This window comes from Coregonus clupeaformis, chromosome 33 (assembly GCF_020615455.1).
Source record: "Coregonus clupeaformis isolate EN_2021a chromosome 33, ASM2061545v1, whole genome shotgun sequence".
Lineage (NCBI taxonomy): Eukaryota > Metazoa > Chordata > Actinopteri > Salmoniformes > Salmonidae > Coregonus > Coregonus clupeaformis.
This window is the reverse complement of record NC_059224.1, coordinates 23649162-23664770: the sequence shown is the minus strand read 5'-3', so window position 1 is coordinate 23664770 and position 15609 is coordinate 23649162. Positions and strand designations below refer to the sequence as shown.

The window sequence follows — 15609 nt, the reverse complement described above, 5'->3', positions numbered from 1 at the left end:
TGTCCGTTTGCGATATTAACTTTAGACTACATTAATACACAATTTAATTTGGTGAAATACTTAGGACTTCAAAATGGAGGGACTATATACATAAAATGCTTTCATTTCTAAACGGTAAAAGAGATATGTATGAAAATACCCTCAAATAAAAGGTGACACTCATAAAACATTTGATCTCAAATCAAAATGCTTGAGTATAGAGCCACATTTAAAATGTTCGCTTCACACTCCAAATACATACGTTGTTGAGTGTATGTACAGTTGAAGTCGACAGGGCGGCAGGTAGCTTAGTGGTTAAGAGTGTTGTGCCAGTAACCGAAAGGTCGCTGGTTCTAATCCCCGAGCCGACTAGGTGAAAAATCTGCGATGTGCCCTTGAGCAAGGCACTTATCCCTAATTGCTCCTGTAAGTCGCTCTGGATAAGAGCGTCTGCTAAATGACTAAAATGTAAGTCGGAAGTTTACATTCACTTAGGTTGGAGTCATTAAAACTCGCTTTTCAACCACTCCACATTTTTAAAAACCAATTTCTTGTTAACAAACTATAGTTTTGGCAAGTCGATTAGGACATCTACTTTGTGCACGACACAAGTAATGTTTCCAACAATTTATTACAGACAGATTATTTCACTTATAATTCACTGTATCACAATTCCAGTGGGTCAGACGTTTAAATACACTAAGTTGACTGTGCCTTTAAACAGCTTGGAAAATTCCAGAAAATGATGTCATGGCTTTAGAAGCTTCTGATAGGCTAATTGACATCATTTGAGTCAATTGGAGGTGTTCCTATGGATGTATTTCAAGGCCTACCTTCAAACTCAGTGCCTCTTTGCTTGACATCATGGGAAAATCAAAAGAAATCAGCCAAGACCTTAGAAAAAAATTGTAGACCTCCACAAGTCTGGTTCATCCTTGGGAGCAATTTCCAAACGCCTGAAGGTACCACGTTCATCTGTACAAACAATAGTATGCAAGTATAAACACCATGGGACCACGCAGCCGTCATACCGCTCAGGAAGGAGAGGCGTTCTGTCTCCTAGAGATGAACGTACTTTGGTGCGAAACATGCAAATCAATCCCAGAACAACAGCAAAGGACCTTGTGAAGATGCTGGAGGAAACAGGTACAAAAGTATCTATATCCACAGTAAAACGAGTCCTATATCGACATAACCTGAAAGGCCGCTCAGCAAGGAAGAAGCCACTGCTCCAAATCCGCCATAAAATAGACAGACTACGGTTTGGAACTACACATTGGGACAAAGATCGTACTTTTTGGAGAAATTTCCTCTGGTCTGATGAAACAAAAATAGAACTGTTTGGCCATAATGTCCATTGTTATGTTTGGAGGAAAAAGGGGGTACTTGCAAGCCGAAGAAAACCATCTGAACCGTGAAGCACGGGGGTGGCAGCATTATGCTTTGGGGGTGCTTTGCTGCAGGAGGGACTGGTACACAAAATAGATGGCATCATGAGGATGGAAAATTATGTGGATATATTGAAGCAACATCTCAAGACATCAGTCACGAAGTTAAAGCTTGGTCGCAAATGGGTCTTCCAAATGGACAATGACCCCAAGCATACTTCCAAAGTTGTGGCAAAATGGCTTAAGGACAACAAAGTCAAGGTATTGGAGTCGCCATCACAAAGCCCTGACCTCAATCCTATAGAAAATATGTGGGCATAACTGAAAAAGCGTGTGCGAGCAAGGAGGCCTACAAACCTGACTCAGTTACACCAGCTCTGTCAGGAGGAATGGGCCAACATTCACCCAACTTATTGTGGGAAGCTTGTGGAAGGCTACCCGAAACGTTTGACTCAAGTTAAACAATTTAAAGGCGATGCTACCAAATACTAATTGAGTGTATGTAAACTTCTGACCCACTGGGAATGTGATGAAAGAAAAAAAGCTGAAATAAATAATTCTCTCTACTATTATTCTGACATTTCACATTCTTCCAACAGGACAACGACCCTAAGCACACAGCCAAGACAACGCAGGAGTGGCTTTGGGACAAGTCTCTGAATGTCCTTGAGTGGCCCAGCCAGAGTCCGGATTTGAACCCGATCGAACATCTCTGGAGAGACCTGAAAATAGCTGTGGAGCGACCCTCCCCATCCAACCTGACAGAGCTTGAGAGGATCTGCAGAGAAGAATGGGAGAAACTCCCCAAATACAGGTGTGCCAAGCTTGGAGTGTCATACCCAATAAGACTCGAGGCTGTAATCGCTGCCAAAGGTGCTTCAACAAAGTACTGAGTAAGGGTCAGAATTATTTTTTTTTAAACTGTTTTTGCTTTGTCATTATGGGGTATTGTGTGTAGATTGATGAGGGGAAAAAACTACTTAATTAATTTAAAAAGAAGGCTGTAACGTAACAAAATGTGGAAAAACTCGAGGGGTCTGAATATTCTCCGAATGCATTGTATGTAAGTACATATTTAATATATTTCAGGTGTTTATGTCTGAAGATGCACTCTGCGACGATAATGTCATTTTATGGTTATGCTAATTAGTAATTTATGCGTAAACTGCTACTGTGAGCTGGCTAGCTCTGTTTTGGTTGTCATCATTTTGGACATTTAACCCTGTATTTGTATAGCATAATGTCCCCTCAGTGCATCGTTTGTATGCCCTGCAATTGTATAGGTGTATGGTACAGCATTATATGGGTTTTACATTGTATTTCACTGTTTTAAAGGTATTCAAGTTCATTGTGCAGTTAGTTGTATGGGACTGGAATGATGACAGAACTATGTGAGTTTGTGGTTGCAAGTATGATTAGCAAATGTGACCGACCACCTCGATTCGGTCCATGTACTAAAATTAGATGTTTTTATTTACTTTTTACATAGGATAAAAGTAGAAACTCAGAGCTACAAAATGGTATATCATACACTGCAGTTAAGGAACAATGGGAAATTAATTCTGCTTTTAAATTTGATAAACTTGTAACCCCACTTTTGAGAAAATGGCCCTTGAATGTTTGGTAGACCTACTGGAGAGCTCTTCTTTCTCTACACCTATTTAGCATAATTCACACCCTCTTAAGCCCCACCCATCTCTTTAAGGATTCACATGTGAGGCCATGTGCTAAACAGGTAAGGTAGTATAGTAAACAACCAAAGATTTCAAGACTAAAAGTGGTGACAGTAGCCTACAATAAGGAAAAACTCCAGGTAAAAATACACTTTATCTAGCCCTTGGCCTATATCCTAATATCCTAATTAACCCTTGGCCTATATCTGACTTTGGTGCAAGTCATGTTGTTCTTCACATTACCTTCTCTGGTAAACACACACTATATCAAATAAAATTAAAGTTGATTTGTCACATGCACAGGAAACAGAAGGTGTAAACGATACAGTGAAATGGTTACTTGCATATTTGCATTCTATTTTTCTACCTTTATTTTTCATTAGTTTAACTTTCCCAATGCGAGGGAATTTGTCTGACAGCAGACCCTCTGAAAATCATTTCCCTGTTCCAAATGATCCATCTTCATGAAATTATTCATCAAATAGTCTTCTCTACTCCCTAGTTTTGTATGTATACCTATTACCTATGCATATAGATGATAAATTACCATTGCACATTGTTTAGAGACAGGCTTTCAATTTTATGATCAGTGCGCTGGAAAATGGCTGCAGTTTGTGGATTATCATTTGGTACAACTTGTTTTCTATCAAGCCAAAGGAGGACACATGGAATTATTGATTTAGATGGTTGAATTTACAGAAAGGTAGGGCGATATTTTCTTGTCTCGTAAATTGATGAAAACAACAGTGCTTAGCCTACATCTCACCAGTGGAGGCTGCTGAGGGGAGGACTCCTCATAGTAATGGCTGGAATGGCGCGAATGAAATGGCATGGAAACCATGTGTTTGATGTATATGATACCATTCCACTTACTCTGCTCCAGCCATTACCACGAGCCTGTCACCCCCAATTAAGGTGCCACCACCCTCCTGTGCATCTCACAATGCATAAAAGGTTGTCTTGAATGAGAGGCTACCTACACTGGTATAATCTTCACCGCAAATGTACTGCAAAATTCAGACATAAATACATCAGTGAATACATCAGCCTACACCATTTAGGAAATAGTTGTGACCAAGATATTCCTGATCGGGTTGAAGGTAATTTTTTTATGAATTAGATGAGCCTATCTTTGGTAGAGCGTGCGTGGTTCACCTCGCTCCCTCAGAGGCTCAGAAAGTTAAACAAACTGAGGTTTTTAGATTTTTCATGAATGCAACGCAAAGTAATATAACGTGTTACTTTCATGCAAAGTAATATTGTAAAGTAACAAGTTACTTTTGTTATATGTAACAAGTAATATGTAATATTACTTTTTCAAGTAAACTAATTCTGCTGTAATGACACATGCATTACAGCAAGATACCTTTCCACCCAGTTACTTATCAAACATTAAACAGTCACTGGACTGGCATCTGCAGGGGTTGGAGGGCAGTATTCCTCATAAGTGTCGTCAACAGCTTGGAGAATGTGATGAACTGCACTCAGCAGCAGGATGTCAGTGTTGCAGCTCACAGACAGCTCACTGGAGTAGTTCTTCACTGGAAGCACATAGGACAGTGGCAAACCCACCACCTCTGCTGCCTTCTGCATCTGTGGCACAGCAGAACATAAGATAGAAGATAGATTGCAGATATAATGGTATTACAACACGTTAAACTACACCTAATCTTTTATAGTAGGCCTACCTTCTCCTGTAGGATCCGGCTGGAGTAGACAAACTTCACATCCTCTTGTACAGCATGACACACCTGGTCCACATGGGTCAACAGAACCACCTGGGGGATATCTGGATGGACAGGGTCATACAGATGTAGGATCTTAATTTGATCACTCTTTTGCTGCTGAGAATGCAAACCTGTAGTGTATTTGAGTTTTAAAAAGGGTTCTAAATTTGGTAATTTCCACTTTGAAATTTCAGACTTGATTTGCCCTAACAAAAAATGTATCAAGCCCTACAAAAATGTGCATGAATTATAATCCACATAATAATTTACATTTCCTGCTGTAGCAAACTGGCTCAAATTAAGATCCAACATATGTATACAGTAGTCAATGTGTGTGTGTGTGTCTGAATTCACCTAGGCCTGAGATTTCAGCTTGAAGTGTCCTCAATGTCCTTGTAAGGTCCTCACTGGTGGTCATAACTTGGCAGGCATTCAGAACGAACACCGCACAATGGATTTGGTCATTTACCGATGAATTAGGTCTGTAACCTGAAGTCTCAGCTTTGATGGGCACATCACTTTGAAACTATTGAGTAGGACAACATCATTGTGTTGCCATTAGAAGCAAACAGAACAAATTAATTAATATTGTTGCGATCCAGTAATGAGCCACGTTATAATTCCCACCAAGTGGGTTAACCCTATTGACGCAATGCATAGGATGTTTGAACCTGGGTTCGTGGCCCTGTCCCTCTGTTAGCTACAATGTGTGTATGTTGGTTACAAAGTGAATCATATGCATAACATGTTAATAATATAACATGTTCAGTAAAATGTTACATGGAGGTTCCTTTGATCTTTATCCCAAGCAAGGCTAGGAATCATCATGAAGAAATTGCTACTCACAGAAAGAAAACAAATGCCGCCTACCTTGTGTCCCTCTGGGGCGTGTCCCTTGATGACAGTCAGTGCGTCTGTGAGGGTCAGGCCAGTCGTCTCACCTTCCCCCAGAGCCAACACATCACACAGGGTCAGAGCTGTGGGCTTCCCCCCTCTCTCTGACCGGATGTCATACGACTTCAGCTTGGTAGATAAAGAGAGGAGACAGTGTTTTGTTATCGAGTTTTGTTAGAGACAAACTCAGACAACGACCACCAAAAAGACAGACATACAGTATATCCATAGATGAAAGGGGAGTATCTTTAGTATATATCCCTTCCCTCGCACCCACCCACAGGGCAGGTCCTCACATTCAGGGACACATTGATATGGCGGTCCAAATGTTACTCCTTAGCTTTCTATCTCAGTCAAGGCATTATCAATCTTATATGCTAAAAACTCTTTGTTACAGACGCTATACCTTCTTGATGAAGCCCTTTGTTGCAGTGCCAATAAAAGGCAGGAGAAGGACTCTTCCGAACATCACAGATCTGACAGAGTTGATGAAGCTGGATTTTCCTGACCCAGGAGGACCCATCAAAAGAACCCTGACTCGGTTCAGAGACTGGCAGGCCGGTTTGAAGGAGACCAGATTCTTCCTCAGTGACCCCCTCTCTCTGGTAAAATGAGATAGCACAGAAAGAGCCATAATATTACATCAGGCAGCCTGCAGACTGCTTTTAGGCCACCAATATTAAGCCACAGACTAGCCTCTACTGCTGTAGAACAGATTCAGGAAATTCATTTCCAATGTGACCTACTTCTCAGTCCATGACAGCTCCCTCCAAGGGTTCAGCAGCACACCTCCAACACCTTGAACATAATAAGAACAAAAAATTACACTAGGCCTAGACTTCATTTTCAGAGAGTACATTTAATTAATCACATTGTATTGGGGCAGAATTACTTTGAATGCGATGCAACTCCACATCCATGAAGGGCACCTCCAACTCTTCACTCCAACCAGTGGGTGTGTAGGTATCATCTTCCTTCACATCGACACAAAGTGTTTTGTCCTTATTGTTGTAAATGTTTAGGCAATGCCCAAAGGCCAAGTTTTCATTATTATACTGATTATTAAAAATGATCGAATCGCGGTGCTTCACGACAGGAAAGACGTTTGCTTTTTGATGGTCTATTTCGAAGACAAATGCCCCTTTGTCCTCTTGGAAATAGGAATCAGGTCGTTCACTCAGATAGCCCCCCTTCATCGTGCCTGATTCCAAATAAACGATTACAACGAATCTTCCCACTTTATCGAATTTAGAAATCAAATCAGACATCTTAAATCCATGGTGGCGCGCCGTATAGAGCAGGTGAAGTCGGACAGGTTCGGGAAAAAACTTTAACAACTGTTTCTCTCTCCCCAAATCCAGTGCAGATACGGCCATGAAGAAATCAAGCGGAGATCACTAGCCTGCTACGAATGGAAACACAATATGTGCGCCTATTTCCAAAAGCAACCTAATGTCCGCACCGGAATCAATAATGTTCTGACTGTGGAATGGCCATATCCACATATGCCTAATTAACAGCCTATCGAAAGTGAAATGTTCCAGAAAAACGAAACTTATTGTAGACCAGCCCACTCACTGTCCACAAAAAAAGCTGCACGTAAAGGACCGGACATGATGGCATTGGGGCGGTGAGCAATGCGCAAACAGCTATTCTATTTTCCTGGTAGCCTAATATTTTATGAGTAGTAACAAGTTTAGTTTCTCTGAAACACTCTAGGCCTACTATTGATATGGTGCGTGTTCGTAGGCTATCCACTAACACCACTCAGAAACTTGGAATTATTTCATTTGCATAGCAGTAGTAGCTTTCGTGAAGTCTTGTGACATCAAATGTTTTAATGTCTTCAGTAGTACCTGCATTGAGCTTCGAGCAAGAGACGTATTTGTTGAAGCTCCTTCCCGAACCTGCCCAACTTCACCTGCTCAACAAGGGAAGCCACCATAGGTTCTACATGCATACGTTGAGATCTAAATTTGACAAAGAAGGAAGATTCGTTGTAATAGTGTATTTCAAATCTGGGGATGTAAAGGGGGGGTTACCTGCGTAAATCGTCTGAGAGTGAGGACCAAGACGCGTTTGCCTTCGAAATAAACCATCAAGAAGGAACACACTTCCCTGTTCTGGATGACTCTAAGGCGACACGTTTTTCAACCTCTTGGTCTAATGGTTGCTTGAAGTTTGGGAAATGTCTAAAGTTGTACACCAAGAATAGAGAAATGTGCGTGAAATCGTTGGATATGATATATCACCAGAGTTGGACGGGGCCGCAGTACCTGGATGTTGAGCTGTATCGAGTTGGAAGTAAATCTATTTATTGTACTGTTAATTGTTCTGATTATGCACTATTCATTTTATATTCAAGGTGCTTGGAGGGAGCTGTCATGAACTGAGGAATAGGTCACATTGTGAATTAATTTACGGAATTCATCAGGAGTATCACACATTAACTTTCAGCAGTCTGCTTCTGCTATGACTGTACTTGGTAGTCTAGAAACACTATTTGAAGGTTGTCTGATGCAGACCTGGGTTCAAATACTATTGAAGGTTTTTTCAATTACTTAAACATAGGCTACATTTCAAAGTACGTTTTAGGACAACATTTCTTCGGAAATACAAGCTTGGAAAGGTATTTGGAAATACACTTGGAAAGTATTGTAATGTATTTGAAAATACTCATACATTGACAAGTGTATTTTCAAAGACACATTTGTAGTTGAACCCGGGTATGTTTGGTGGTAGGGGTATTTGAAATATATTTGGAAACAAGTAGACTATTTGAAAATAGATTCAAATAGTAATTATAGGAAATTATTTGCAAATACTTTCAAATACTACAAATAGAATTAGTTGATTCGACCAAATTATTTGCAAATACATAGACAATAAGTAATTAAAATACAAATACTTAAATAAGCATGTCTTTGAACTAGGGCTGTCCCCAAAAAATGATATCAAGATAATCGCAGGTTTTGCTGTGATTTAATCGTGATTAATGGTAAATACCGTATTTGCTCAAATTGATCTGTTATTTATACTGACATCTTGATGTTGTCTAAAGTAACATTTACCAAATTAGGTAAATTGAGAAAGCACACCCCCTTTAACCTCAATGTCAACTTGTTTTTACATGGCATTGTTGATTTGAGCTGTATAGATTATCTATTTTGGATGTTTAGAGTATTTCCAATGCTTTCAGACAATTAAGATTGCACTTAATTACAAAATGTTAACTCGAGTTATCTGATTAACTCTGACAGCACTTAATTGAACCCAGGTCTGGTCTGATGTAATAGTATGTCTATTTCTGTGCTATTCCATTTCACCAGAGGGAGAGGGTCACTGAAGAAGAATCTGGTCTCCTTCAAACCGGCCTGCCAGTCTCTGAACCGGGTCAGGGTTCTGCTGATGGGTCCTGCTGGGTCAGGAAAATCCAGCTTCATTAACTCTGTCAGATCTGTGATGTTCGGCAGAGTCCTTCTCCTGCCTTTTATTGGCACTGCAACAAAGGGCTTCATCAAGAAGGTATAGAGTAAAGAATCTGTAAGAAGGAGTATTTAGCATGATACATACAGTGCCTAGTGAAGGTCTACACACCCCTTGCACAGTCTTCACATTTACTGCCTTAAAATGTAATCTAAAAAGGGATCAAATTATTTTTTTTCCTGTCGATCTACACAACCTAGTCCACAGTTTTATACTGAACTAAAATATAAAAAGTGTTTATCCCACGTTTCATTAGCTGAAATAAAATATCTCAGAAATGTTCCATACGCACAAAAAGCTGATATCTCTCAAATTTTGTGTACAAATTTGTTTACATCCCTGTCAGCGAGCATTTCTCCTTTGCCAAGAAAATCCATCCACCTGAAAGATGTGGCATATCAAGAAGCTGATTAAACAGCATGATCATTAAACAGGTGCAACTTGTGCTTGGGACAATAAAAGGCCACTCTAAAATGTGCAGTTTTGTCCCACAACACAATGCCACAGATGTCTCAAGTTTTGAGGGAGCATGCAATTGGAATGCTGACTGCATGAATGTCCACCAGAGCTGTTGGCAAATAATGTAATGTTCATTTCTCTACCATAAACCGCCTCAATCGTTGTTTTAGAGAATTTGGTATTATGTCCAACCGGCCTCACAACCGCCGACCACTTATAACCACGCCAGCCCAGGACCTCCACATCTGGCTTGTTCACCTGCGGGATGGTCTGAGACCAGCCTCCCGGACAGTTGATGAAACTGAGGAGTATTTCTGTCTGTAATAAAGCCCTTTTGTGGGGAAAAACGGATTCTGACTGGCTGGGCCTGGCTCCCCAGTGGGCGTGCCTGGCTCCCCAGGGGGTGTGCCTGGCCCCCAAGTGGGTGGGCCTATGCCCTCCCAGGCCCACCCATGGCTGTGCCCCTGCCCATTCATGTGAAATCCATAGATTAGGGCCTAATTTCATTTATTTAAATTGACTGATTTCCTTATATGAACTGTAACTCACTAAAATCGTTAATTGTTTCATGTTACGTTTATATTTTTGTTCATTATAATTTCCCAAATTACTAAGAAATACAAAATGAGGATGCATTGATTGCTTATGTCTTCACACCCCAGAGTTAATACTTGGTGGAAGCACCTTTGGCAGCCTTTACATCTGTGAATCATTACATCAACCTTGTAGTGGCATCATGTTATGGGTATGCTTGTCATCTGCAGGGACTGGGGAGTTTGTCAGAATCAAAAGAAATATGAAAGAATCAAAGCCCAGGCAAAAAGTTCAAGGAACACCTGCCATTGTCTTCTGAAAACCTAACCCTGGGATAGTTTTATTTTCAGCGAGACACATATTGTTATGCCAAAGACAAACCAGAATGGCTTTCCAAGATGTGGTGAGTGTTCCTGAGTGGTCTAGTCTCAGTCCTGACTTAAATTTGCTTGACAATCAGAGACAAAGTTTGCATATTGCTGTCCATCAATGATTCCCAACCAAATTCACTGAGCTTGAGCAATTTTGACAAAAACAATGGACATACAGTGCCTTCAGAAAGTATTCATACCCCTTGACTTATTCCATATTTTGTTGTGTTACAGCCTAAATTTAAAATTGATTAACTGTATTTCTTTCTCCCCCATCTACACACACACATTGAAAACATGTTTTTAGACATTTTTGCTAATTTATTGAAAATGAAATTCAGAAATATTAAATTTACATAAGTATTCAGACCCATTACTCAGTACTTTGTTGAAGCACCTTTGGCAGCGATTACAGCCTCGAGTCTTCTTGGGTATGACGCTGCAAGCTTGGCACACCTGTATTTGGGGAGCTTCTCCCATTCTTCTCTGCAGATCCTCTCAAGCTCTGTCAGGTTGGATGGGGAGCGTCACTGCACAGCTATTTTCAGGTCTCCAGAGATGTTCGATCGGGTTCAAGTCCGGCTCTGGCTGGGCCTCAAGGACATTCAGAGACTTGTCCCAAAGTTACTCCTGCGTTGTCTTGGCTGTGTGCTTAGGGCGGTTGTCCTGTTGGAAGGTGAACCTTCACCCCAGTCAGGTCATGAGTGCTCTGGAGCAGGTTTTCATCAAGTAGCTCTCTGTACTTTGCTCCATTCATCTTTCCCTCGATCCTGACTAGTCTCCCAGTCCCTGCCACTGAAAAACATCCCCACAGCATGATGCTGCCACCACCATGCTTCAGGGATGGTGCCTGGTTTCCTCTAGACGTGAAGCTTGGCATTCAGACCAAAGAGTTCAATCTTGGTTTCATCAGACCAGAGAATCTTGTCTCTCATTGTCTGAGAGTCCTTTAGGTGGCTTTTGGCAAACTCCAAGAGGGCTGTCATGTGCCTTTTTACTGAGGAGTGGCTTCCGTCTGGCCTCTCTACCATAAAGGCCTGATTGGTGGAGTGCTGCAGAGATGGTTGTCCTTCTGGAAGGTTCTCCCATCTCCACAGAGGAACTCTGGAGCTCTGTCAGAGTGACCATTGGGTTCTTGGTTACCGCTCTGACCAAGGCCCTTCTCCCCTGATTGCTCAGTTTGGCCAGGCGGCCAGCTCTAGGAAGAGTCTTGGTGGTTCTAAACTTCTTCCATTTAAGAATGATTGAGGCCACTGTGTTCTTGGGGACCTTCAATGCTGCAGACATTTTTTGGTACCTTTCCCCAGATCTGTGCCCCGACACAATCCTGTCTCTGCGCTCTACAGACAATTCCTTCGACCTCATGGCTTGGTTTTTGCTCTGACATGCACTGTCAACTGTGGGACCTTATATAGACAGGTGTGCCTTTCCAAATCATGTCCAATCAATTGAATTTACCAGAGGTGGACTCCAATCAAGTTGTAGAAACATCTCAAGGATTATCAATGGAAACAGGATTCACCTGAGCTCAATTTTGATTCTCATAGCAAAAGGTCTGAATAGTTATGTAATGTTTTATTATGTTTTTATACATTTGCAAAAAATTCTAAAAACGTATTTTTGCTTTGTCATTATGAGGTATTGTGTATAGATTGATGAGGATATATATATATTTTTAAATCCATTTTAGAATAAGGCTGTAACGTAACAAAATGTGGAAAAAGTCAAGGGGTCTGAATACTTTCCGAATGCACTGTAAGTATTCACATCCCTGAGTCAATATATGTTAGAATCCCCTTTGGCAGCGATTACAGCTGTGAGTCTTGCTGGGTAAGTCTCTAAGAACTTTGCACACCTGGATTGTACAATATTTGCACATTATTCTTAAAATTCTTCAAACTCTGTCAAGTTGGTTGTTGATCATTGCTAGACAGCCATTTTCAAGTCATAGATTATCAAGCCGATTTAAGTCAAAACTGTAACTAGGCGACTCAGGAACATTCAATGTCGTCTTGGTAAGCAACTCCAATGTATATTTGGCCTTGTGTTTAGGTGAATTTGTCTCCCAGTGTCTGTTGGAAAGCAGACTAAGCTAGGTTTTCTTCTAGGATGTTGCCTGTGCTTTATTCTGTTTCTTTTTACTGACTAGTCCTTGCCAATGACAAGCAGACCCATAACATGATGCAGCCACCACCATGCTTGAAAATATGAAGACTGGTACTCCGTGATGTGTTGTGTTGTATTTGCAATAAAGGACATAATGTTAATTTCTTTGGCACATTTTTTGCAGTTTTACTTTAGTGCCTTATTGCAAACAGGATGCATATTTTCCATTCTTTTCACTCTGTCATTTAAGTTAGTACTGTGGAGTAACTACAATGTTTTTGATCCATCCTCAGTTTTTTCCTATCACAGCCATTCAACTCTAACTGTTTTAAAGTCACCACTGGCCTCATGAGCGGTTTCCTTCCTCTCCAGCAACTGAGTTAGGAAGGACGCCTGTATCTGTGCAATTAATAACTTCACCATACTCAAAGGGATATTCAATGTCTGCTTTTTACATTTTTACCCATCTACCAATAGGTGCACTTTTTTGTGAAGCATTGGAATTCACTGCCCGACTGAGGGACCGTACAATTATCTGTATGTGTGGGGTACAGAGATGAGGTAGTCATTAAAAAAGTATGTTAAACACTATTATTGCACACAGAGTGAGTCCATGCAACATGTTACTTGTTAAGCACATTTTTATTCCTGAACTTATTTAGGCTTGCATTACAAAGGGGTTACATACTTATTGATTCAAGACATTTCAGATTTTCATTTTTAATGAATTAGTAAACATTTCTAAAAACATAATTCCACTTTTACATTACGGGGGATTGTGTGTGTAAATTCAGGCTGTAACACAACAAAATGTGGGGAAAAGTCAAGGGGTGTGAATACGTTCTGAAGGCACTGTATGTTGCCCTAAGAGTTGTGCAAGGTTGTTAGAATATTATTCAAAATGATTTACAGCTGTAATGGCTGCCAAATGTGCTCCCACCAAGTATTAACTCTAAGGTGTGAAGACACAATTGAGACAACTTAATTCTTTTATTTTGAATTAATTTTGAAAAATGTCTAACTTTCACTTTGAAAATATGGTATAGGTTGTGTACATCTGTAGGGGAAAAAAATCTAATTGAATCCCTTTTAATATTACATTTTAAGGCAGCAAAATGTGAAGACTGTGCAAGGGGTGTGTAGACTTTCACTAGCAACGTTAAGATACTGTAGATAATGCCTTGACTGAGATAGAAATCCAAGGAGTATAATTTGTAACAGACAGAGACATTCTTGATGCTTGGGAACATCTGGACTGCCATATCAATGTGTTTATGAGTGTGAGGACTCGACCTGAGGGTGGGTGGTGGGAGGGAATGGGTGTTCTGTATGTCTGTCTCTTTAGCAGTCGTCTGAGTTTGTCTAAAGAATTTACTCGCAAAACACTGTCTCCTCTCTCTTATCTACCAGCTGAAGTCGTATGACATCCGGTCAGAGAGCGGGGGGAAGCCCACAGCTCTGACCCTGTGTGATGTGTTGGCTCTGGGGGACGGTGAGACGACTGGCCTGACCCTCACAGACTTACTGGCTGTTATCAAGGGACACGCTCCCGAGGGACATGATGTATATTATTACCTTTTCAAGATGTTCAAACCCCTCAGTCTTACTGAGGATAAATATCAGAAGAGATGGGCCAAATTGCTTGCTATGCTCTTGTCCACATTTGACACATGCAAACTTGTTGGCCTACTTTTTTTATTTATTTTATTGTTATAACCAACTTTGATATATATATATATATATATATATATATATATATACACAGTGAGGGAAAAAAGTATTTGATCCCCTGCTGATTTTGTACGTTTTCCCACTGACAAAGAAATTATCAGTCTATAATTTTAATGGTAGGTTTATTTGAACAGTGAGAGACAGAATAACAACAACAAAAATCCAGAAAAACGCATGTCAAAAATGTTATAAATTGACATGCTGCAAAATTTGACCCCTCTGCAAAACATGACTTAGTACTTGGTGGCAAAACCCTTGTTGGCAATCACAGAGGTCAGACGTTTCTTGTAGTTGGCCACCAGGTTTGCACACATCTCAGGAGGGATTTTGTTCCACTCCTCTTTGCAGATCTTCTCCAAGTCATTAAGGTTTCGAGGCTGACGTTTGGCAACTCGAACCTTCAGCTCCCTCCACATATTTTCTATGGGATTAAGGTCTGGAGACTGTCTAGGCCACTCCAGGACCTTAATGTGCTTCTTCTTGAGCCACTCCTTTGTTGCCTTGGCTGTGTTTTTTGGGTCATTGTCATGCTGGAATACCCATCCACGACCCATTTTCAATGCCCTGGCTGAGGGAAGGAGGTTCTCACCCAAGATTTGACGGTACATGGCCCCGTCCATCGTCCCTTTGATGCGGTGAAGTTGTCCTGTCCCTTTAGCAGAAAAACACCCCCAAAGCATAATGTTTCCACCTCCATGTTTGACTGTGGGGATGGTGTTCTTGGGGTCATAGGCAGCATTCCTACTCCTCCAAACACGGCGAGTTGTCATTGGCAAACTTCAGACGGGCCTGTATATGTGCTTTCTTGAGCAGGGGGACCTTGCGGGCGCTGCAGGATTTCAGTCCTACACGGCGTAGTATGTTACCAATTGTTTTCTTGGTGACTATGGTCCCAGCTGCCTTGAGATCATTGACAAGATCCTCCCGTGTAGTTCTGGGCTGATTCCTCACCGTTCTCATGATCATTGCAACTCCACGAGGTGAGATCTTGCATGGAGCCCCAGGCCAAGGGAGATTGACAGTTATTTTGTGTTTCTTCCATTTGCGAATAATCGCACCAACTGTTGTCACCTTCTCACCAAGCTGCTTGGCGATGGTCTTGTAGCCCATTCCAGCCTTGTGTAGGTCTACAATCTTGTCCCTGACATCCTTGGAGAGCTCTTTGGTCTTGGCCATGGTGGAGAGTTTGGAATCTGATTGATTGATTGCTTCTGTGGACAGGTGTCTTTTATACAGGTAACAAACTGAGATTAGGAGCACT

The 15609-nt window shown here is 41.1% G+C and overlaps 2 protein-coding genes across 3 annotated transcripts; one reads left to right on the top strand and one right to left on the bottom strand.

Annotated features, from left to right (window-relative positions):
* Positions 1-3888: 3888 nt before the first annotated feature.
* Positions 3889-7213, bottom strand: LOC121548706 (interferon-induced protein 44-like). Its single transcript, XM_041860238.2, has 7 exons — positions 6554-7213; positions 6408-6459; positions 6068-6263; positions 5638-5790; positions 5122-5293; positions 4729-4829; positions 3889-4633 (listed from the first exon to the last, which is right to left on the bottom strand). The coding sequence occupies exons 1-7, from the start codon at positions 7035-7037 to the stop codon at positions 4433-4435; spliced, it is 1359 nt and encodes a 452-aa protein (XP_041716172.2). The 5' UTR covers positions 7038-7213; the 3' UTR covers positions 3889-4432.
* LOC123482458 (interferon-induced protein 44-like) lies at positions 7197-14355 on the top strand. 2 transcript variants are annotated; one of them, XM_045210216.1, is made up of 3 exons: positions 7197-7291; positions 8991-9186; positions 14028-14355. In XM_045210216.1, the coding sequence occupies exons 1-3, from the start codon at positions 7197-7199 to the stop codon at positions 14331-14333; spliced, it is 597 nt and encodes a 198-aa protein (XP_045066151.1). In that variant the 3' UTR covers positions 14334-14355. The 2 variants fall into 2 exon arrangements, 1 of the variants encoding a protein (XP_045066151.1); XR_006657731.1 differs by lacking the exon at positions 7197-7291 and adding an exon at positions 7300-7965.
* The last annotated feature ends 1254 nt before the right edge of the window (positions 14356-15609 follow it).